Source organism: Mesocricetus auratus, unplaced genomic scaffold (genome assembly GCF_017639785.1).
Source record: "Mesocricetus auratus isolate SY011 unplaced genomic scaffold, BCM_Maur_2.0 Super-Scaffold_100015, whole genome shotgun sequence".
Taxonomy (NCBI): Eukaryota; Metazoa; Chordata; class Mammalia; order Rodentia; family Cricetidae; genus Mesocricetus; species Mesocricetus auratus.
Window position 1 is genome coordinate 4,592,806 of NW_024429198.1, and position 17,152 is coordinate 4,609,957.

The following is a 17,152-nucleotide window of genomic DNA, read 5'->3' on the forward strand; positions in this document are numbered from 1 at the left end:
CAAAGAGAAATGAATAGGAGGAGATACCTGGAGAGAAGAGATGAAGGAGCGAGAAAAGAAGGGGTCAGCCACCCATCCACACAGCCAGACAAGGGATAAAGGAAAGAAATGATATATAGAAATAGAGAAAGGGCATTGGTGGCACATGCCTTTAATCCCAGCACTCGGGAGGCAGAGGCAGGTGGATCTCTGTGAGTTCAAAGCCAGCCTGGTCTATAGAACGAGTTCCAGGACAGGCTCCAAAGCAATACAGAGAAACCCTGTCTTGGGAAAAGAAAAAAAGAAAGAGAGAAAGAAAGAAAAGAAATAGAGAAAGGTAAAATTTCAGAGACAAAAGGTAGATGGGATAACGTAAGAAAATCTGGCAAGCAATAAGGCTGGGCATTTATAAGAAAGAATTAGCCTCCGTGTGATTTAGTTTGGGAGCTGGGTGGCAGGCCCCCCAAAGAGTAAAGAGTAAAAATAACCAACTGCAGTGGAACATAGGTCTTTACTACTATTTTAACATTTGTTTCAAAAGTGTTAGTTTTCCCTAATTTTGTAGTGGTTTTCACAGGTTAATTTACATGGAATTTGTAAAACCTTAGTCTATAGGCAGCACCTCTTCTTCTACTTTAGTAGACTCAGTAACCCACACTAATGGGCAAAAGGCAGTTCATATGTATAAGGACCTGGTCAGCACAGCACTGATCCTTTTCAGGTTCATTTTGTTACTTGCTTTTTAGACTAATACTTAATGCGAAGTTCAAAATACCCAACGTCATGCCTATGTGTTTCACATCTTTTCATTGTGGGTATGGGCCCTATTGATTTTTACAGCATTCCATTGAAGAGGTTCAGTGTCCCAGAAAAGAACCATTGGCGATGAATGTGAATACAAAATTCAATGAACAGAAAGGGTAAGGAAAAGATAGTATATGTGTTTTTGTCTTTGTTCTATTGCTGTGAAGAGATGCCATGACCAAGGCAACTCCTATTTAAAAACATTGAATTGGATGTTTGCTTACAGTTTCAGAGTCCATGATCACCATGGCACTGGAGCAGTAGTGAGAACTTTACTTCCTGACCCACAGGCAGCAGGGAGGGAGAGGGGGAGGGGATGGGGAGGGAGGGAGGGAGGGAGGGAGAGAGAGAGAGAGAGAGCGAGAGAGAGAGAGAGAGAGAGAGAGAGAGAGAGAGAGAGAGAGAGAGAGAGAGAGAGAGAGAGAGAGAGAGAGAGAGAGAGAGGGGTTGGGTCTGGTGTAGGCTTTTGAAACCTCAAAGTGTGCCTCCAGTGAGACACCTCCTCCAAGGCCACACTTCTCCAACAAGACCACGCCTCCTTACAATTCCACTTACTGGAGACAAAAGACAAAGCATCCAAACACAGGATGGGGATCGTTCTCATTCAAATCATAACAACATGATGATTGCCTTAAAAAAAGGGTTTCAGACATTTTTCATAACTTGTAATATGTATTTTATATTGGTATTATAACTTTATAATGGCAGTGAGTTGGTTTTGGTTAATGTTGCATTTCTCATAAAAGTTATCATTTCTTTTTTACCTTTGACCTCTTATCACTGTTAGACTTACCAAGATAAATTGTGCCTATAAATAGGTCAGAGTTTATTCACCTTCTAAGTAGGGAACTGTCTGTCCACACTGATTACATTTTTATTGAATTAAAAGCATTGTGCATCTTAAATACATACGACCTTCACTGTTGGGTTAGTCACTGTATTTTGTCCATTAGGGCTCTGATGTGCACACTTTGCTGCTGGCACAGGACTGTTTCAGGGATGGGTGAAAGCAGTAGCAATTTTCAGAAGTTGCAACTTGAACATGACTTGTAAATTTTTAGAATTTTTGAAAATTTAGGGGCTTGGAGGACATATGAGCACAGGACCTGAAGTTTAGGTGCCATTGTGAGAAGCAGGGTGTGGTGGTGGCTCACTTACAGTCCTAGTGCTGGCTAAATAGGCAGAACCCCAAGACCTAGCGGGCAGCCAGCCTAACCTAATTGCAGAGGCCCTGCCCCCAAAACCAGAAGGTACACCTCCTGAGGAATGACACCCAAGGTTGCCTTTTGGCCTCTATACATACCCGTGCTCACACATACCATGATGTACACACTACACACACACAAATAATCTTAGAATTGTCTTACTATCTCAGTCTCTCTCTCTCTCTCTCTCTCTCTCTCTCTCTCTCTCTCTCTCTCTCTCTCTCTCTCTCTCTCTCTCTCTCTCTCTCTCTCTCTCTCTCTCTCTCTCTCGTCTCTCTCCACCTCCCTCCTTCCTTCCCGCACTCTCTCGCCATAGTTGTATGGGAAGAGGAACCTCAATTGAGAAAACTCCTCTTATCAGATTGCTTGTAGATAAGTGTGTAGGGCATTTTATTGATTGATGATTGCTGTGGGAAGGCCTAGAGTACTACCAGGGGGTGGGAGTGGGGAGGATACCACCCCTGAGCAGTTGGCCCTGAATTATAGGACAAAGCAAACTGAGCAGGCCAGGAGGAGCAAGCCAGTAAGCAGTTTGACTCCCTAGTCTCTGTTCAGCTCCTGCCTCCAGGTTCCTGCCCTGGCTTTCTTCCATGACTGTGCCCTGTGAGGTGAAATGAACCTTTTCCTTGCCAAGCTGGTTTGGTCAGTTTTTATCACAGCAGTAGGAACCTACGACACTTGATAAGAGCGGTAACATTAGACTCTTTCCTAAAATAAGATCACAGATTTTATTTCTATTTTGAATATTTAATACAAACTTCTTTGCTTTTGAGATAGGGCCTCACTATGTATATATACCTGCTGTCCTAGAACTTCGTTGTGTAGTTCATGCTGGCCTCAGATTCACACTCTTCCTGCTTCTGCTCCTTAAGTGCTGGGATAAAAGTGCTGTGATACCCAGATGAGACATTCTTTCCTGAGGTGCTGTGGACTGTTTCTAGGGCCTCACACAGGCTGGACAAGCTCTTTACAAATGAGCTATGTCTCCTCTCCACTAAAGAATACATTTAATGCCCTCTGATAATAACTACTAGAGATATTTGTATTCTTAAACATTAATCTTGACAGTTTCGAGTTTATTAACAGATTCTGGTCTGGGTAAAGTGCCCCTTATTCTGTGGAACTGTGGGTCATAGCTAACCTCATGTCCCCTAAGTTCAGATTGTGTTTTTGTTGCTAAGCAATCAGTGCCGCTCAAGCTGTGTATTGAGTCATGGAGTGTTTGCTGTTGTTTTGAATCTAATTGCTATGGAGACCAATGTAAACATATTGTGATTCTGAGCTCTGCATGGCAGCACTATTAGAGGAGGGGTTCTTAGGTGGCAGAACAGTAGTTCACATGCACTGTAGAAACGTGAAGACTATCCTGCTCCTAATCACTTGTTTTTATTTGTAATATTATTGAAGCCTTGTCAAATTCTGAACGTACCATTCCTCATTCACTTTATTTAGATGCAAATTCAGAAACTTCTAGGTAGGAATTTTTATTTACTATACCATTTTGAAATCCTGTTTTAAAAATAAGAGAATGAGTGGATATCTCCTGTGCCAGTCTAAAATAATTGCTAAGTGTTTGTACTAAAAACCAAGGAAATAAGCAAAAAGCAGCATAGGCACACAGTTTTGACATCTCAATTAATTATTTACAGATTTTCTTATGCTATCTGTGCTTTAAAGACATATGGAACTGTGGTGGGACAATCATTTCAGGCACAAAAATAATCAGTATTAGATATATTAAAATAGTATTGTTCCTGCTCATCTTCTGACCCCTCATAGCATAAAAAATGCTTTTAGTTCATTTTAGTATTCTTTTCTTCATTTTGCATTACTGGGTGTTTAACCTAGAGCCTCAAGCAGGCTAGATAAGCTGTCCACCACTGAGCTATATCCTTAGCTCAGTACCATGAGCTGGCCCAACCCAGATGAGCTTCTGAGACCAGGTCAGAGAGACCAGGCTGAAGATTGAATTCTCTTCAGGTTTATCCAGTTTGTCTTTTTAATTCTTCTACAAAGGTTAAACTGAATGCTTAGAAGTTTTGCCGAGATAGAAGGAAAATCCGGTACAATTTCGCTATAGAAAAAAACGCACATAATTGGAATTGATCTCCTTGCTAATTGTTGAAAGTAAAGCCCAATGAAGTTGTATTAAAACAGACATCAGTTGTGATGTCTGTTTTCATAGACTTATCATATTAATGCAGTTTTGTATTTTCTGCTTTTTTTTTTATTTCATTTTGCATTCCAACCACAGTTCTTCCTCCCACCCCTTCTCCCACTCTGCAGTTTTGTTTTTAAGCATGCTCCTTCCTCCCAGCCCCCCTCCCAGTCCCCACTCTGTTCCCCAGAGAGGGTAAGGCCCTCCGTGGGTGGGTGATATTCATAGTCATTTCATTCAGGGCAGGGCGTAGGCCCTCCCCCAAGAATCCAGGCTGAGTGAGCATCCTTCATTGTGGGATGGGCACCCAAAGTCCATTTGTATGCCAGGGATAAATGCTGATCACTACCCAAGGCCCCATAGATTTTCTAGGCCTCCTCACTGACACACACATTCAAAGGGTCTGGATCAGTTCCATGCTGGCTTCCCAGCCATCACTCTGGGGTTCAAGAGCTAACCCTTGTTCAGGTCAGCTGTTTCTGTGGGTTAAACCAGCCCAGTCTTGATCCCTTTGCTTGTCACTTCTCCCTCTCTGTCACTGGGTTCCAGGAGTTCAGTTCCTTGTTTAGCTGTGGGTATCTGCCTCTGCTTCCATAAGTCATTGGATGAAGGTTCTAGAATGGCATCAATCTCATTATCAGGGAGGGGCAACTAAGGTAGCCTCTCCACTATTGCTTAGTTTGCCAGTTGGTGTTATCCTTGTAGATCCCTGCTCTCTATTCTTCCCCCAACTCAACCTTCCTGCTCCCCCATGTCCTCCTCTCCCCTCTTCTGCACCCCCTCTCTTTTTCCCAGCTCCCTCTCACCTCTCCCCATGCTCCCAATCTGCTCAGGAGATTCTGTCCCATTCCCCTTCTCTGAGGTACCATGCATATCTCTCTTAGGGTCCTACCTGTTTCCCAGACCCTCTGGCAGTAGGATTGTAGGCTGGCACTCCCCTGATCCATGTCTAAAATCCATATATGACTGAGTACATATCATGTTAATTTATAAAATTTTTTTGCTTAGAAAATACTGGGAAGGCCAGGTTGTGGTGGCACATGCTTCCTTAATCCTAGCACTTGGGATGCAGAGGCAGGCAGGCAGAGCTCTGTGAATTCAAGACCATGCTGGTCTACATAGTCAGTTCCCTGTCAGCTAGGGCTACATTGCCATGCGCTATTGAAAGAAAGGAGAAAGAGGGAAGGAAGGAGGGAGGGAGGGAAACAGAGAGCAAGAGAGAATAAATGAATCATTTCCCAGTAATTGTTTTGTTCAAAAGAGACCAAAGAACTTGGTTTGGTCTTTAATTTTTAGCTTAGTAAGTATTTTGTTATAGTTTATTATAAATGGAAACTCTGGTTTGTTTGGAAATGAAGTTCTGTGGTTTCATGCTAAATAATGATTTTAAGTCATTTGTGTTGATAATTTTAGAATTACACGTTTTTATCCTTTTGTTTTCTTAAGTCTATTTTCAATCATTAATGGTAGTCAACATTTTATTCTAAGTCTGTATGGTTAATAAGGATGATTTTGCAGCCTCAGGCTCAGATCCTTCAGGAGCTAGGGCGGCTGTTCTGGGCTGTAATGTCATTGGTGGGAAGGACCCGCGCAGACGTTCACATGATGGGTGGAGAGCCCTGAGTAATCCAAAGACAAAGAGTGTCCAATATTTAGATCATAGGCGTCTAATTGTTTTGGGAGTTTTTTTTTTTTTGCTGTTAATTAATGCATTTTCTATTTGAATGTTTTCCCACAGAGCACAGAGTTCTGAACTTGGTAAATCTTCCTTGGTTCCACCGCTCATGTCCCATGGAGCCCCTGCTACTTCACAAACACCTGTTCCAACACCTCAGCCACCTCAGAGAAATGAACACAGGGTTCATTTTCCAAACTCTTCTGATTCTGTTCAGCAGATGCTCCAAGACGAGATGTTTAAATTAGTTCAAGTGAGTGTATGGCTATAGAAGTAAGTCTATACGTGATAATTAGTTTAAAATAGCAAACTAGTCAGAATGAACTAGTCAAAGTTCAATTCCATGTATTTCTCTGCTCTTACGAGTCATTGTATGTCATTCAAAATTTCTATTCTGAACCTATAATCTAGACACATCTACATATAGTTCAGTAATTTATTTTTCTGGACATTTTGGGTAAGGAGTAGTTGAAATCAGATATGCAAAAGTCTCCAAATGTATTTTCTCTACAAGCTTTCAGACCCAATTTTGACTTGAACTGAAAGTTTCTCTGGTATTTCAAATGACTGTTCACTTTGACTTCGTCATCTTTCTGTGTACATTGTTTTCTTTCAACCAAGTTTTAGATGATATATCCTTATTACTTTTTAAAGCCATATTGTTTTTAATTATGTGTATGTATGTATGTCTGTGTGAATATATGTGCATGTGAGTGTAGTTGCCTGTGGAGGCCAGAAGTGAGCATCAGATGCCTTAGAGCTGGGGTTATAGATCAGCTGTGATTTGCCTGACATGGGTTCTGGGAGCCACCTCGGGTCCTCTATAAGAGCAGCACATGCTCTTAACCACTGAGTCATCACTCCAGCCTCTCTTTTTTCCTCTTAAAACATTAATTTCTCTCATACCTAATCCTCTACTAATGTCTATGTTCACTTGGATATCTTTATATCTTTTTAAAAAAATTATCTATCTTTATTTTATGTGTGTTGGTATGAAGGTGCCAAATTCCCTGGAACTGGAGTTGCAAACAGTTGTGAGCTGCCATGTGGGTGCTGGAAATTGAACCTGGGTCCTCTGGAAGAGCAACCATTGCTCTTAACTACTGAGCCATTTCTCCAGCCCATATCTTTATATCTTATATGCCATTTTGTATTGATTCTTGGTGCTAATTTCTCTCATTGAACTTAGGAGTCTTGGTGAAAATACTCTTTCAGCATGTCCACAGTTCCACCAAACCGACTATGTCCTAATTCTCCCCAATTCCTTCCTAACCCTTCATTTAGGAATGCTACCTGCTCTACCAGCTTGAAGTATGAAAAGTATTTTTTCAACTGTCCTATGTCCTTTTGTCACAATTGCCCCACCCCAATTTTTTTGTTTTTGTTCTTGTTTAGATCTTCATCTGTGTTTATGATATCCTCTTGATTGTTTGATCCCCTATATTATATGTGACTGTAGTCTCTTTTTTCTATATCTCTAGTCAACCTTAGATTTTTTTCAACATAATTAGTTATCAAGTAGTTTATGAAGTAGCAACAAAAATAATTTTATGGTTGGGCATCACAACAACATGAGGAACTCTATTAAAGGGTTGCAGCATTACCAACCCTAGATTCTTAGGATTTCATACTTCCATATGTCTTATATATGTGTGTGTTTTGTTGGACATTCTTCTGGTTTCACTTTAAAATCTTCACTAAATCTCACATAAATTTTACAAATATTATATGCTGTCAGTCTTATTTTAAAGCACAAAAAAAGTGGCCTGCCGAGATGGTTCCATGAAGCCCTTCTGTATAGGCATGAGGACCTGAGCTTAGCTTTCCAGCTCACATCTGTAACCCCAGTGCTCTCAGAGGCATAGACCATCAGATCCCAGCCAGTCTATCTGAAACGGCAAGCCTCAAGTTCAGTGAAAGAGCCTGTCTCAATAAAGATGGAGAGATCAGGGAGACACTGGATGTTGACCTTTGGCCTTTACACATGCATACAGGGACAGGTCTCCCTGCATCTGCACACACCACATACAACACACACATGTACATGGATAGATAAATAGATAATTCATTCAGTATGGAGACAAATTGAAAAGACAGACACAATAAGGTTAATGTTGTTATCTTTGAAGACCAGATTATAAATGTTATTTTCTATTAATTTTCAAGTTAGCATTCCAAGTGATGTATTTCATCAGATATTTTCTTTCTTTTTTTTAAAGATTTTGTTTATTTTGTATACAGTGTTTGTATGACTGAATGCCAGAAGAGGGCACCATCATTGTAGATGACTGTGAGCCACCATGTGGTTGCTGGGAATTGAATTTAGGACCTCTGAAGGAGCAGCCAGTGCTCTTAACCTCTGAGCCATCACTCCAACCTACCTTCCTTCTTTCCTTCCTCCCTTCCTTTCTTTCTTTCTCTTTTTAAATTTTTTTCTCTACAGAGCTTCTCTGTTAAACAGCTGTGGCTGTCCTGGAACTAACTCTGTAGACCAGACTGGCCTCAAACTCACAGAGACCCTCCTGCTTCTGCCTTCCTAGCGTTGGGATTAAAGGCATTCACCACCACCGCCTGGCTTCAAATATTTTCTTTTTAGACTTAATTATTTTTCTTGTAATATGTTCCTCTGTTTCTTTTTTAAACTCTATATTTGTGTGTGCGTGTGTATGCATGTGTGTGCATATCTCTGTATGCATGTGAAGTTCAGAGGACAACTTGCAGGAGTTGGTTGCCTTGGTCGACCATGTGGGTCCCATGTGGGTCCCTTTGGTGGCTTGAAAAAAAAAAATGACCCACAAAGGGAGTGGCACTATTAGGAGGTATGGCCTTGTTGGAGAAAGAGTGTCACTGTGGAGGTGAACTTTGAGGTCTCCTTTGCTCAAGATACGCCCAGTGTCTCAGAACACTTCTGTTGCCTGAAAGTCAAGATGTAGAACTCTCAGCTACTTCACCAGTACCATGTCTGCCTGCATGCCACCATGCTCCCTGCCATGATGATAATGGGTTAACCTTCTGTAAATGTAAGCTAGCCCAGCTAAATGTTTTTCCTTTATAAGAGTTGCTGTGGTCATGGTGTCTCTTCCCAGCAATAGACACCGTGACTAAGACAGTCCCAGAGATCAAACTGAGGTTGTTAGGCTTGACAGCAAGCACCTCTACCTGCTGAACTATCTTACTTGCCTGCCTGCTTGCTATTTCTTTCTCCTCCATCCTCCTCCTCCTCCTCCTCCTCTTTTTTCTTCTTCGTCTCCCTCTGCACTGGGGATCAAGATCAGGGCTTTGTGGGTGTTTTGCCCAGCTCAGTATTCTTTATATTTGGATGGAATCCATACATTTCTAAAACTTGTTATGCTGCCCTGTTGCTTTGTTTCATCAAGTAGGAATTCTTCTACTGGTCTAGAAAACCCTACAACCAGCCTTTTTCTTCAGTATTTTTTCACTATACTTTTGCAAGTCCAGTATATTTCAGAGTTGATTCCTGGACCCATAATGTGAACACAATTTAGATCTTAGGAATTAAAATTCTAGGAGCTGAAGAAATTGTTCAGTAGTTAGATCACTTGCTGCTCTTTGAAGACCAGGCTTTGACTCCCAAAACCCAAGTGGTAGCTCACAAACATCCCTGATTCCAATTCCAGGGTGCTGGTGACCTCTTCTGACCCTAGTTCTGATCGTCAGACTTCTGATACGGATGAGATGTGACATGGTCTTCAGGAATTTTTAATGCCACTGAAGTGATTGTTGTGTTCAGAAAAGTCTGGAACCACTGGTGCCTGCTTTTACCCCTCATCCAGTCAATCCACACTCTTCTCTTGTGCTGCTCTGCTCTTTCCAAAGCATACTTACCCTGAAGCATCATCTCACTCCAGTAGGTCCCTTCCCCCCCCCGATATCTTATGTGAGTTAGTTGTGCAAATAGTTCCCCTTCTTTCCTGAGTTAGAACTCATGTCCCAAGATGACAGGAAGTTATACTTCTATCTCTCCCTTTAAAAAAGCCTTCCTGCTTTAGTTCTCCACTCAGCATTTGCGAATGTGGCTCTTGATGATATCTTAACCTTCTTTTGATTGGATTTTGTTTTGTTTTTGTTTTTTCAAGACTGTTTTCTCTGTGTAGCCCAGGCTATCCTCCAACTCAATCTTTAGACCAGGCTGGCCTCGAGCTCAAGAGATCCACTTGCCTCTGCCTCTCAAGTGCTGGGATTTAAGGCATGCACCGCCACTGTCCTGCCTTTTCATTGTTTTTAAGGTATCATTTGTTTTATTCTAGCTGCAACAGATCAATTTCCTGAGCCTAATGCAAATAGTGGGGCCATCTGTTGCTAATCTCCCAGACATGCATCGACTCCTTCAGCAGCTTCAGCCTGTGCCTTCTGGGGAAAGTCAAGTGCCAAAGCCTACAAGGAGTGGTTGTACTGAAGCCAACAGCAGACAGAGGTTTTTTGCTAACCCAGACTCCATGGGAGAGTGCATCAGGGAGCCTGGCAAGAATGGCCCACTGGACCCTGGAGGAATCAATCAGCCTGATCAAGACAATAATGGAAGAACACAGGTAATTCACACAAAGACACCATTAGAACTGAGAAAACAGCTCAGCTAGCAAAATGCTTGAAGGCTCGAGACATGGTGGTAGCAACAAATCCCTGTGCTCCCCATCAAGCTCTCTTAACCTACTTAGTGAGTTCTTGGCCAATGAGAGACCCTGTTTTAAAACAATAAAACAAAACAAGACAAAATCAGTAGATGACACTTGAAGAATGATAGCCAGGGTAGTCTTATGGTCTCTGCCTGCACATGTACTCTGGTTTTATTTCTGTTCCTGTTATAAAATAACCAAAAAGGAACTTGTAGGAGAAAGGGTTTATTTCACCTTGCAGTTTCAGGCTATAGTCCATTAGTCAGGTCAAAGTAGAAGAAACTTGAGGCAGTAATCATATCACATCCACAGTCAAAAGCAGAAACAAATGAATATGAGCCTTACTTTCTTGCTTATGCTCTGTGCCGTTTCTCTACTTTTACACAGTTGGGAACCCCCATGCCTAGGGAATGGTGCCACACACTATGGGCTGGGTCTTCCCATGTGAATTAATTTAAGAGAATCTTCCACAGGCATGTCCACAGGCCAACCCAGTATAGACAGTCTCTTATTGAAACTGTTTCCCCAGTGACTCTAGGTTGTCTCAAGTTAACAGTAAAAGCTAATCACACACACACACACACACACACACACACACACACACACACACACACACACACACAGAGTATTTGTGTCCTACTTGATCATTGGCTTTTTGTTGTTTGAATAAATGTATTGCTTTAGCAGTTTTTTTACATGCTATCTGTTCACTTCACATGAATATCATTTATAAAAAGAAATTTGTACTATATTCTAAATTTACATAATACTGTTTTTCTTTCAGGATCTTCCACATGGGAGTATTCCCTTGTGTCAATTAGATGGCCAGCCTAAGGTGAGAGGTCAAACTGGAGCAGCTCAAAGCTTGCCAGCCACCTCATGTTCTCACGCTCCTGCTGGAGACCCTGGCCTCCAACTTCTGTTCCCGCCTGCTGCTGTCCAGAAGGCTCCTCAGCTGATCCCACCTGCCAGAACAATAGCTCCTGGGAATGGTTTTCCTTTGCTTCATTTTCAGCCCAAGTATGAATTCAAGCCCCTTTCCTTACCTCTAGGAAGAATTCCAGAAGTTCCTTTCAGACCTCAGACCCAACCAAAAGAGGCTTGGGGATTATCTGATCCTCGCCTACTTCCTCTGTCTCAGAGAATAATGTGTGCCACTTCATGCCATTCAGATTCGAGCCACCATAATGCTAAAGCCATGAAAAAGGCAGACACTGTCCTTAGAGATACTCCGAAGCATGTGAACTTGGGTCAATATGGTGGACAGCAGTACTCGGCACCTCAGCAGGATTCTTCAGGGTTTATAGGGCCAGAAAGTGTGTTTGATGTTAAACCAGGGCCCCCTGAGACAGGTCTTCAGAATTCTGTTGGACTTCCTTTACTACACCTCCAATTTAAGCCTCCTTACATGTTCTCATCACCATCGAGAGCATCAAGTAGACTGCCCTCAGTACCTCCCCAATGTGGCATAGAAGAAAAGAAGTATCCACAGCTATCGTTACTTCATTCATGTCTGCCCCCGGAGAATACGGTAATGGCTTAATGTGTGGTGATTGAAAAGCTGTTGCATTTTCCCATGCTGTAAATATGGTATGTTCTGTGAGAGCTCAAGAGCATGTCTTGAACATATACAAGGACATATACATGGGTATATGTCTTATTTAGGGCTACTATTGCTGGAATGAAACACCATGCCCAAAAGCAACTCAGGGAGGAAAGGGTTTATTTGGCTTACACTTCCTCATCACTGAAAGATCACCATTAAAGGAAGTCAGGGCAGGAACCTGGAGATAGGAGCTGATGCAGAGGCCTTGGAGAGGTGCTGCTTCCTGGCTTGCTCCCTATGGCTTGCTCAGCCTCCTTTCCAATAGAAGCTAGGACCACCTCCTCAGGGATGGCACCAGCCACAATGGGCTGGGTCCTTCCACATCAGTCACTAATTAAGAAAATGCCCTACAGGCTTGCCTATAGCCTGATCTTAAGGAGGCATTTTCTTAACTGAGGTTCTCTTTTCTCAGATGATTTAATGTTGGGTCAGGTTGACATAAAACCATCCAGCACAGTGTACACACATGTGCATACCATGAGCACATGGTTGAACGTTAGAGGACAGCTTGTGTAGGCTACTTCTTTCCTGCCTTATGGGCTCTGGGAACCAGAACAAATCATCAGCTCAGTAGCAAGCGCTTTACTGCTGAACTGTTTGTCAGCCTATTTCTTAGGATAATTCTTCTGCTACAATAGCATAAAATTCAGGTTTAAAATGATTTTACATTTTAAATAATTTAGGTATTTTTTATTAATACCAGAATTTATACTCTATCGTGCATTTTTTGCATATGTAAGATATAAATAAAATAAATTTACTAGGTAGAGTGTTGTGTATGTAGCAAGTGCACATGGTGTGCTTGAAGTTTCAAGCAGTTGTGATATGATCATCTTCAAATCTGTTTCAGATAAAAGGTTTTTTTTAAGATTTATTTTATTATGTAACAGTGTTCTGTCTGCATGTATGACTTTATGCTGGAAAAGGGCATCAGATCTCATTACAGATGGTTGCGAACCACCATGTGGTTGCTGGGAATTAAACTCAGGACCTCTGGAAGAGCAGCCAGTGTTTATAACCTCTGGGCCATCTCTCCAGCCCCCGATAAAAGTTTTTAAGCACATGCTAGTTTGTCTGTAGCTTTCCATGTAACAAGACAGTAGCTTTATAAATTCATCAGATCCCTTGAAAGATACTATCTTTGACTATGGAAATTCAGATTTAGCTTCTAACTTTGTAAGTCTGTAGTACCATATTAGGATAGTAATCGAATAACGTATTCTCTGCTATACTTCACTACTCACAGGTGCTACTATGGAGAGGAATGGTTACTCATTAGAGGAAGTGTTAGCCACGCCCCACGCCTCCTTTTCTGAACATACTATAATCAGAGAAGAAGGGATTAAAGATGTGGAATTTTAAAGTTTTTTTTTTTACTAGAATAATGTGCTGAACCCCAAGTTCTCCTGACCATGTTTAGGGATTATCAATATGTGCTGATAATGTTCTTTCCAACTACAGTCTTCAAGGACTACATCCTGCCTCTTGTGTTTATAGTTAATTAGATGCCACACTTCAGTTCCCTCACAGGGAGGAAGATTTTATAAGGAAATGCAAGTTAGAAGATAGGGACTTTACTTTTGAAACAAGGTGACTTATTTGAGGGCAGAGGTTGCAGCTGAAAGGCCGACCATTGACGTAGTATGCTCAACAATGAGCCAGTCTCCAGGGGAGAAAGTAAAAAAAAACCTATATGAAATTTAACAGCCCTCTCTAATTGTCTAAAATTAGACATTCTTTGTTGAGTTTGATGTGTTCTGTCTCTTATGTGCCTTAGTTTAATTTAAACAAATATTTCCTTTGTTTTTTCTACATGATTGTGTATTTAAGTTGTTCTGCTTTCTTTCTGTAGTACAAGAAGCCCCAGCTTATTCCACTTGAAAACCTCATGGCATTTAAAAGATGCCAACAAAAAGGAGCATATGATGCATTTGAACAAGGTGATTCTGGTCAACTTCAATTTCTAAAGGTCAATGTGGAACCATCTAAAAGAACACAAGGAAAGAAGAGGCAAGTTCTGAATGAAATGTTATCTGTTAACGTGGTATGCCAAAGTAGTGAGGATGGTTCTGCTCCAGTCCTTTCATAGTAATGTAGTTAGTAGTTTCCATGTCTGCTACCATGTGTTTAATCTTATAGTGAGGAAAGATTTTTCCTATTGTGAATGCTATCTTTTTCCCTCTCCATTTTTCATAAGGTTTTCTTTCTTACCTTTCACGGGCTGGAGCGTTTTCTCCATGTTTCTATGACAGAATGAACAGTTATGTTCTGTAAATTCCATGAGCAGTTCAACACTTTGAACCAGTATTTATTTATTTTTACTCGCTTTACCATATATCCTTCAAACCGTTACAAGGTAGCAGGAGAGTAGGTGATGACATGAAGTGTTTCAGGGCACTAAGAAATGTGCATGTAGAAAAGCAAGGTTGTCCAAGACTAACTGAAGAGCACCTATTATTACAGACTTTGACCTGCGGTGTGTGTCCAAGATGTGATGATTGGAATGTTATATGTGTAGAGCACATGTTTAAATTTACCAGTGCTATCCTTCCCACTGTTGAACTCTCCTTGCTGAGGTTTTTATTTAGCCTCTTCAAGGAGCTTAGTGGAGGTTTCCATGGGTTTCTGGCACCAACTTCTAATATGCAACAGAGTTTGAAAACTGCTTGAAAGGTATATCTATCCCCACATTCTAGTGACCAAATGAGAATACTTAATTCAGTGTTACCTATAACTGTTTGTATTCTAGAAGAAGATCTTGTTAATTAAATCTTGTGAAGTGGATTTTCAGCAATTATTTTCAAGTATCCAGACACAAATGAGAACCTAAAGTTATTATAAGGAAAACCATGTTCTATACTATTGCTTCTACAGGCAAAGCAGACGAGCTGAGAGAGAGCTACAAGAAGAAAGAGCTCAGAAGCCAAGAAGAAAACCAAGTGTTAGTTTCCGACCAGAGGATTCCCTCATTAGTAACGGGCCAGAAGTCATCGTGGAACCCAAGGTACAGAACAACTACAGTAGATTCTTCCCTAACTTGCATGGAACACTTTGGTATTTCTTTGTGACTGTGTAGCCCTGGTTGCTGGAAGTTTCTGGCCATGGTTTGGAGGGTCTGGTCATCATACTACAAAAGAGCTCTGCTGATTCCCTCCACAAATGGATACTCAGTTATGGATGTGAAAAACAACTGGGAGGCAAACTGAAAACTGCAGCTTAGAACATCTGCCTGGTGACTGATGTGTATGAAGTCACTCTGGGTTTTTCTCTGTCGTAATGACATAGTACATGATGTTGTCATTTCCTCTCAAGGGTTATCCAGGTAGATTTGCTATATAGTCCTCATGAGTATGTCTAGAGGCACTAAGTGTCTTTTGAGTCCATTAAAGACGTTGGCAGGATAGGGGTACAGTTTGAGTGTCAAGCCTGCCCTGCTATGGAGACTTGTTTATAATAACTAGTTTATAATAAGTAGTAAGTTGGTGTTAAATTGGTAATACCATTTTTATTGTTTGACTTGTGGATTTCATGAACTCTTGTACAGTTGTTGCTTTAACAGATTTATTAGTTAGGCCTAAAATGATGGAAATTGAACCTATAACAAAGAATTCAATCTTCATAGCTCTTAGGTGTATTTTTTTCCAAACTGATAAATGCTTTTCAATTATTGATTGTTTGGCTCCATTTAGGAACAACTAGGACATTGTGATTCTCAACCTTTGGAAAAATTTGACATTCCTTATGGTATGTATACACATGATTAATGTCTAAGTTTAGTGTTAAGTCAGCTTTTTAGAATGAAATATATAGTAAGGCTGGGTGGTGGGGAAGAGCCAGGAGAATCTCTGAGTTTGAGGCCAGACTGGTTTATAAATCAAGATCCAACATAGCCAGGGCTATGCAGAGAAACTCGGTCTTGGGGTGGAAGAGGAAAGAAATAAATGTAATATAAAACTGAAATTGAATTACTGTCTTAGTGTTCTGTTGCGGTGAAGAGACACCATGACCACAGAACTTTTTTTTTTTTTTTTTTTTTTTTTTTGAGGTGGGGCTGTCCTGGAACTGACTCTGTAGACAAGTCTGGTCTTGAAATCAGAAATCTGCTGGCCTATGCCTCCCAAGTGCTAGGATTGTAGGCACATGCCCCCGCCACCTGGCAAAGCAACTGAAAAGAATGTATTTAATTGGGCCTTGCTTACAGTTTCAGAGGGCTAGTCCATTGTCATCATGGCAGGAAACATGGTGGCAAACATGGCTTTGGAACAGTAGCTGAGAGCTACACCCTGATCTATAAGCAGAGAGGGGGTGACAGAGAGAAAGACTGGGCATGGCTTAGGCTTTTGAAACCTCAAAGCCTACTCTAGGTGGCACACTTCCTCTAATGAGGCCACACCTCCCAATCCTTCTAATCCTTTCAAACAGTTCCACTCCCTGATGACTAAACATTCAAATATATGAGCCTTTGAGGGCCATTCTTAAGAACTTCTAAAGGTGTAGAAAGTTGCCTGGACCTAAGAACAAAGACCAAATATGTATTTACTACACCCAATTGTTTTATGTCTATGTTATTATACCCAATTTATTATGTGTAATTGTTATTCTCTTATTCCAGCTAGTCTTCCTAGGTCATCTCCCCGGTAGAATCTCAGTCTAACTCAGTCTGCCATGATATAGTTAGGACTTTGATTCTGCTCCCGCAGAGCTTCTCTGCTTGGGCATAAGACCGCTTGTACGTCAGTGTCTTTCCTGCCCAGACAGTTTTTTTTTCCCTTTTATGTTCTTTGTCTCCATTTATATTAATATCAATAAAAAAACAACCCCCAAATTCTGCCTTTTACTTCCCCTTCTTACCAGCCAGTAACCGGTCCTATCCTTTTTTACCTCCTTTATAACCCAGCTACAGAAGCCTTATCTGATTGTCTTCAGTTTTGTTCATTCAGCTCTACTTTCCACATGTGGGGTAGATTTTCTACAATAACAATCTGATCACATTGTTTTCACTGGATCTGGATCTTCATTAGCTGGAGGAGAAGGTTCTAGGTTTCTGGGCCTGACATACAGTGTCCTCTACAAATGTAGGTTTGATTCACT

At 41.2% G+C, this 17,152-nt stretch overlaps 1 protein-coding gene across 6 annotated transcripts in view; it reads left to right on the forward strand.

Annotated features, from left to right (window-relative positions):
* Positions 1-17,152, forward strand: part of Cplane1 (ciliogenesis and planar polarity effector 1) — an 88,498-nt gene that overhangs the window by 47,706 nt on the left and 23,640 nt on the right. For all 6 annotated transcript variants that reach the window (XR_005881580.1, XM_040757596.1, XM_040757598.1 and 3 more), the window contains 7 exons: positions 820-899; positions 5,885-6,074; positions 10,090-10,371; positions 11,240-11,986; positions 13,914-14,071; positions 14,936-15,065; positions 15,751-15,805. Coding sequence is in view for 5 of the 6 variants with exons in the window: in XM_040757596.1 (XP_040613530.1) it covers positions 820-899; positions 5,885-6,074; positions 10,090-10,371; positions 11,240-11,986; positions 13,914-14,071; positions 14,936-15,065; positions 15,751-15,805 (1,642 nt within the window). In the remaining variant the exon portion in view is untranslated. The remainder of the gene's footprint in view (positions 1-819; positions 900-5,884; positions 6,075-10,089; positions 10,372-11,239; positions 11,987-13,913; positions 14,072-14,935; positions 15,066-15,750; positions 15,806-17,152) is intronic.